This window comes from Priapulus caudatus, unplaced genomic scaffold (assembly GCF_000485595.1).
Source record: "Priapulus caudatus unplaced genomic scaffold, Priapulus_caudatus-5.0.1 Scaffold922, whole genome shotgun sequence".
NCBI classification, from domain to species: domain Eukaryota; kingdom Metazoa; phylum Priapulida; class Priapulimorpha; order Priapulimorphida; family Priapulidae; genus Priapulus; species Priapulus caudatus.
The window spans coordinates 4,507-10,565 of record NW_014577983.1 but is presented as its reverse complement, the minus strand read 5'-3'; the positions used below and the strand labels follow the sequence as shown (position 1 = coordinate 10,565).

General features: G+C 46.3%; 1 protein-coding gene across 1 annotated transcript; it reads left to right on the top strand.

The window, feature by feature from the left end:
* Positions 1 to 2,815: 2,815 nt before the first annotated feature.
* Positions 2,816 to 5,135, top strand: LOC106814413 (metabotropic glutamate receptor 2-like). Its single transcript, XM_014818729.1, has 2 exons — positions 2,816 to 3,147; positions 5,051 to 5,135. The coding sequence occupies exons 1-2, from the start codon at positions 2,816 to 2,818 to the stop codon at positions 5,133 to 5,135; spliced, it is 417 nt and encodes a 138-aa protein (XP_014674215.1).
* The last annotated feature ends 924 nt before the right edge of the window (positions 5,136 to 6,059 follow it).

Here is a 6,059-nt window from a genome sequence, read left to right as displayed (position 1 = left end):
CGTGGTGAAGCAGTTCTGTGGCACAGTGTCCAGGATCGACGTCGTATTTGATCAGTATAGACTTCTATCGATCAAGTCGACTACACGAAGCAAAAGAGTTAGGCAAACGAGACCAATCCGTAAGGTGATCAACCGGGATGATCTTCCACTTCCACAAGCATGAAAGAACTTCATCGCCTTAGGTGAAAACAAGGAGAACCTTGCACTGTTCCTCAGTGGAAAACTGGCAACGCACAACGATACTGTCAACGAAGTCGTAGTTGGTGGCAGCAAACTAAACGGATTTTCAACGACAAGGGGAGTCATCCCAACACTGAATGCCAACCACGAGGAAGCTGACACAAGGATAATCCTCCATGCCCTTGAAGCCATTGATGCCGGTTATGAAAACATAATTGGGAAGTGCCGTGACACAGATGTCCTGCTCTTGCTCCTTCACTTCACCAGGGACAAACTCTGCCATGTGTGGATGATGAGTGGCACATCCAAGGAGCAGGAGTGTTTTCCAGTTCACATCATCAACGAGACCCTCCCTCCGGCAGTTGTGGAGAATGTTCTTGGGTTCCATGCCATAACTGGTTGTGATACAGTGTCATCATTCGCTGGCCATGGCAAAAAATCATGCTGGAATGTCTACTTGCAACACCCGGAACTGTTGCATGGCGTTGGCCGAGATGGGCCATTAAGTGATGTCGAGGAGTTCGTATGTAACCTTTACAAAGCTCCACACTCTAGTTCCGGTGTCGACAGAGCTAGGCATGACTGGTTCCAGAAAGGGAAGAAGGCACTTGAAATGCTGCCACCAACTAGTGACGCTCTCGAATTGCATATGTCACGTGCGAACTACCAGACAAAAGTATGGCTGCAGGCAAACAAGGCTGACGTAGTTGTTCCTGACCCCGAGGAGACTGAAGGTTGGCAGGCAACTGATGGACGATTAGAAGTGGTGTGGTTGCGGACACCATCTGTTCCAAGTAGCTGTTTGGAACTTGTTACTTGTGGATGTAAAAGCAAGGCGCACACAAGCTTACCGTTGCCACAAGATAGGACAACGATGTATACCTGCATGTGGCTGCGATGCTGAAGGATGCATGAACACAACAGGGGTGAAGATTGAACAGAAGTGAATTGTTGACGGGTGAACTGAAATCGATGGAAAATGATGTGTTGTTTCTTAAAGTTACTTATCCTATGCATGATTTGACCTTGAAATGAATGACATCATAATTTTGGAAGTAGATGATTCTGAGGCTTCCAGCCACTGTGGTGCATTCTTGATGATGAAGCAATGGATATTTTTTGGTAAAAGTGACTTTAAAATGAATGGATCTTAGTTTAGCGAATTCCAAAGAATAAAGAGTAAAAAGCATTTATATTCATGAATCGCTTCACATTTACCTATTATTTTAGAAGTTAAACCCCTTATAACTCATTAAATATTCAATTGTTCACGCCAATCTCGATGATATATAAAAGTACAAGACAATATTTAAAAAAAAAGAAATTTGACCTCATTTGACCTTTTGACCCCCCAATTTGACCTTCAAGGTCAAATACCATTTTGGCAACCGGGTGATTCGGAAAGCCTGGATCCTAGTGATACTTTCTAGCCTGGTTGCCAGCTAAAAAAAATGCCATCAAAGGTTTTTTTGATGGTCTTGGACTGCCGACTATATTTAGCACGCGCTAATCATACATAACTAAACTATACATATCATAAGCATAATAAAGCATGCGCTGGACGATGAATAGTTAGTTAGTGAAAGCGATTTTCACGCGGACACACACACTGGGTGGAGGGCAGATCAGAACACATCCATGAACGTACCGGGTGCGAAGATTGCTGGTCAGGCCATCACTAGTTCGATTAGTTATTATCGATCGGTAGATGGCTAGCCAGAGGAGGGGCAGCACAGACCAGAGACAGCCGGCCAGAAAGACACGGTAACGAATGAAAAGGGAAGGCGAATAGGTATGAGGACGACGGACAGGCAGAAGGACACGCACGCACGCAACACACATGCATAGCGAGAAGAGAGAGGGAGGCCATGTGGAGAAGAGAGAGAGAGAGAGAGAGAGAGAGAGAGAGAGAGAGGAGCGGAGAGAAACAATGAGAAAGAGGGAAGAAGCGAGTGAGAGAAAGGAAAAAATGCGAGCGATACGTGAGCGCGACGAACAAGAGGAGAGCTGAGAGAGAGAGACGAGAGACGAACGTGCGGAAAAAGAAAGGCAAAAGGGGGGCAGGGAGAGCAGGATAGAGCAAGGAGAGACAACCGAAGGGAGACGCGCCTTGAGTGCGCGCCGAAGAGAGAGAAAGAGAAGAGACCTCCATCGAGAGAAAGAGAGAGAGAGAGCGACGCGCGCGCGAGAGAAGTAACAGAGAGAGAGAACAGCGAGAGAGAGAGAGAAGAGAGAGAGGAAGAGAGAGCGAGGGACGCGAGCGAGCACGGGGAGACGAGAGAGAGAGAGTGAGAGAGAGAGAGGGAGGAGGACAGAGAGCGAAAATGAGAGAGAGGAGAGAGAGGAGAGAGAGAGCGAGAGAGAGAAAGAGCGAGAGAGAGAGAGAGAGAGAGAGAGAGGCGACAGAGAGCGAGAGAGAGGGAGAGAGAGAGAAAAAGAGAGACGAAGAGAGGGGGACAGCGACAACAGGACACAGTGGGGCGGACGGAGCGCACACCGCACACTCCCTCATCCCTCCCCTTCCTCCCCTCCTCACGCACCGCGGCGAGGACTCGCGAACAGTCAGCAGCAGAGCTCCCGGCGCCGAGCACGGTCGTCCCCTTCCGCGCACCGCTCCGTCGCGCGCGCCCCGACAATGACGGACGTCGCCGAGCGTGCTTCGCACGCGCTACTCGTCGGCACGGCGACGGCGCTGCTCGTGCCCAACCTACCCGACTACCGGCTCGTCGTACCCGGCGACGTCTACCTCGGCGCCGTCATCTCCATGTCGCAGTACGATGCGACCGACTTCTGCGGCGTCGGCAACAACAACTTCAACTTCCAGTTCGTCTGGGCGTTCCTGTTCGCCGTCGAGCAGATTAACGCCGATCCGGAGCTGCTTCCGAACGTGACGCTCGGCGCCTACCTACTCGACGGATGCACGAAGGATTCGACGGCACTGGCGCAGGTGTGGTCTTATAATAACAGGTGTGGTGTTTATAGCAGGTATTCGCATCATCGCAAGTGTAGGTCTTAGCTCAGGTATAGTGTTGTCACAGATATGGTTTTATCACATGTATGGTTTTATCACAGGTGTAGGTCTTATCACAGGTATGGTTCTATCATAGGTATAGCCATATCAGAGGTATAGTCCTATCAGTGGCATAGTCTTGGCTCAGGTGTAGCCTTAGCTCCGGTGTATATTATATAAGCAGGTATAGTCTTAACTCTGGTGTAAACTTAGCACAGGTATAGTCTTATCACAAGTGTAGTCTTATCACATATGTAGTCTTAGCATAGGTTTAGTCTTAGCACAGATTTATATTATATACACAGCTATAGGTACGCACACACGCCCGACGAACAGGTATAATTTTATGTTACTGAATACGTCGCACAGATGTGCGCATCCCATTTCTCTATATCGTTTCGTATGTGACGAAGCGGTAGGTATGGCGTATAGCCTAATGGTTGCCGAGAATACGAACGACTGGGCGTCTTCATTGTGCACATAATGAAGCCGGCAATTGGGTAAATATTCGAGAAAACAGGTGCGAAAACAGCTGTGTAAATAGTTGAGTGAACATTCGAGTAAAACATGAAATAGTAGAAAACGGTTGAGTATACAGAATAGTAAAAAAAAAGTTTGCAAGTCATTTAGCAAATATAAGAAGAAAGTGTCACGGTTATATCAAATATGTAACATAAGTTTGTAATATAATTTAAGTAAATAAAAACTTAAGTTAATATAACACAGTAAATAAGTTAGTAAATTGTCGAGTAAACAGTATACACAACAATTAAGTAAATATGGTTCAGCTTCGACGTGTCTCTGTGACTCAATAACGATCACCGCTGAACCATTCTGCGATTAATACACTGACAGATCAACTAATAATAAACAGCAGTAATCATCACGACATCACGCTTGTCACATACTCATCCACATGGTAAACTGTTATTACCACGCCCCCTGTTATAACAGTACACTGCTTTTAGGCGTACTAAACTATTTGTAGATCTCGCCTTTAGTGTTAGATTGTTTTGCTTTTATTTTTATATTCATATATTTATTGCGTTTATGCTTTTACGCTTATTATGCATATACATCCGTTTACGTTATATACTTATAATATATAACTTTAATTCTTATCTTATAGTTACTCTGCTGTGGACGACCTGTTGTAGAGCCTAGCTGTGCTGTGCGCGTTTCGATGTTCTCGATTGATATACACTACATATCGCTACGGCTACATAACAAACTACAATAGCATATATACATAACTTATACATACATCAGGAGGTGTCATTAATATTAAGAGGCAATTAGTGCGTGACCGTGAAAATTGCTGCCAATCTCATTGGATTAACGCAGGCAGGCACTATGAAGCGATAGTCGCCCGCCTTGAGCGGGCACTATCGGCTTGCCGCGCACGCGATTGTTATTATAAACGCATTGTGTTTACGTCAACGAACATCTCCTAGCCCCCCGTGCTGGGACGCACGCCAAGGTAATTCGAAGGCGGTTCGTGTTTGTGTCGAACGTTTTGTCTACATCGAATGCCACGTTGGCAAATGTAGGAAGTATAAAAAGGTATAATACGCACATGAAAGTTACGACTTGCCATAGTCATGGCAGTCATGTGATTGCCACTAAAAACATTTAATTGCTTGCGTTGGGCGGCACTTGCTCTATGAGTGCCCCAACAGCAGCATAATAAAATGGACCACTAGTATATTCTAGTACGACTATAGATTGCATCTATAGCTATATACTCATAGAGAGAGAGGAAGAAGATATAAGAGTATATATATATATATGATAGACATATAATCTGCATCTTATAGGCGATGTATATAATATATATAGACAATCCTGTACTATAACAAGGTGCTGCAGATCACTACCGAAGATCGCGGCGAGCCCGCTCGGTCCGCGTCGTCGGCGACTGCGTACAGTTCGATCAGCACTCTGACGTCGAAGGCTCTCGGGCTGTTCAACCTGACGCAGATCAGTCACTTCGCAACGAGCGACGAACTGAGCGACAAGCAGAAGTATCCGTATTTCATGCGCACAATCCTGCCCGACAAATACCAGGTGCGTGCATGCGTGTACAAATATCAGGTACGTGCGTGTACAAATACCAGGTACGTGCATGCCTGTATAAATACCAGTTGCGTGCATGTATAAATACCAGGTGCGTGCATGTACAAATACCAGGTACGTGCGTGTACAAATACCAGGTGCGTGTGTATAAATACCAGGTGCGTGCGTGTACAAATACCAGGTGCGTGTGTATAAATACCAGGTGCGTGCGTGTACAAATACCAGGTGCGTACGTACGTGTACCAGGTGCATGCACGCGTGTATAAATACCAGGTGCGTGCGTGTACAAATACCAGGTGCGTGCGTGTGCAAATAGCAGGTGCGTGTGTATAAATACCAGGTGCGTGCGTGTACAAATACCAGGTGCGTGCTTGTATAAATACCAGGTGGGTGCACGCGTGTATAAATACCAGGTGCGTACATGCGTGTATAAATACCAGGTGCGTGCGTGTATAAATACCAGGTGCGTGTGTATAAATACCAGGTGCGTGCGTACGTGTACAAATACCAGGTGCGTACATGCGTGTATAAATACCAGGTGCGTACATGCGTGTATAAATACCAGGTGCGTGGTGTTACGTGTACAAATACCAGGTGGGCGTGCGTGTACAATACCGCAAGGTGGCATTGAAAAACGCGTGTATAAATATCTAGGTGCGTACCTGGCGTGTATAAATACCCAGGTGCGTCGTGTATAAATACCAGGTGGGCGGGTGTATTAAATACCAGGTCGTTGGGTACGTGTACCAAATACCAGTGCGTGCGTGTATCAAATACCAGTGGCATGCACGCG

What these genes read in the sequence shown, in the direction of transcription:
- LOC106814413 (XM_014818729.1), top strand. Translation starts at nt 2,816, where the DNA reads ATGACGGACGTCGCCGAGCGTGCTTCGCACGCGCTACTCGTCGGCACG. An exon ending in GTGTGGTCTTATAATAACAG is followed by an intron (nt 3,148 to 5,050) that starts GTGTGGTGTTTA and finishes TACTATAACAAG; the next exon opens with GTGCTGCAGATCACTACCGA.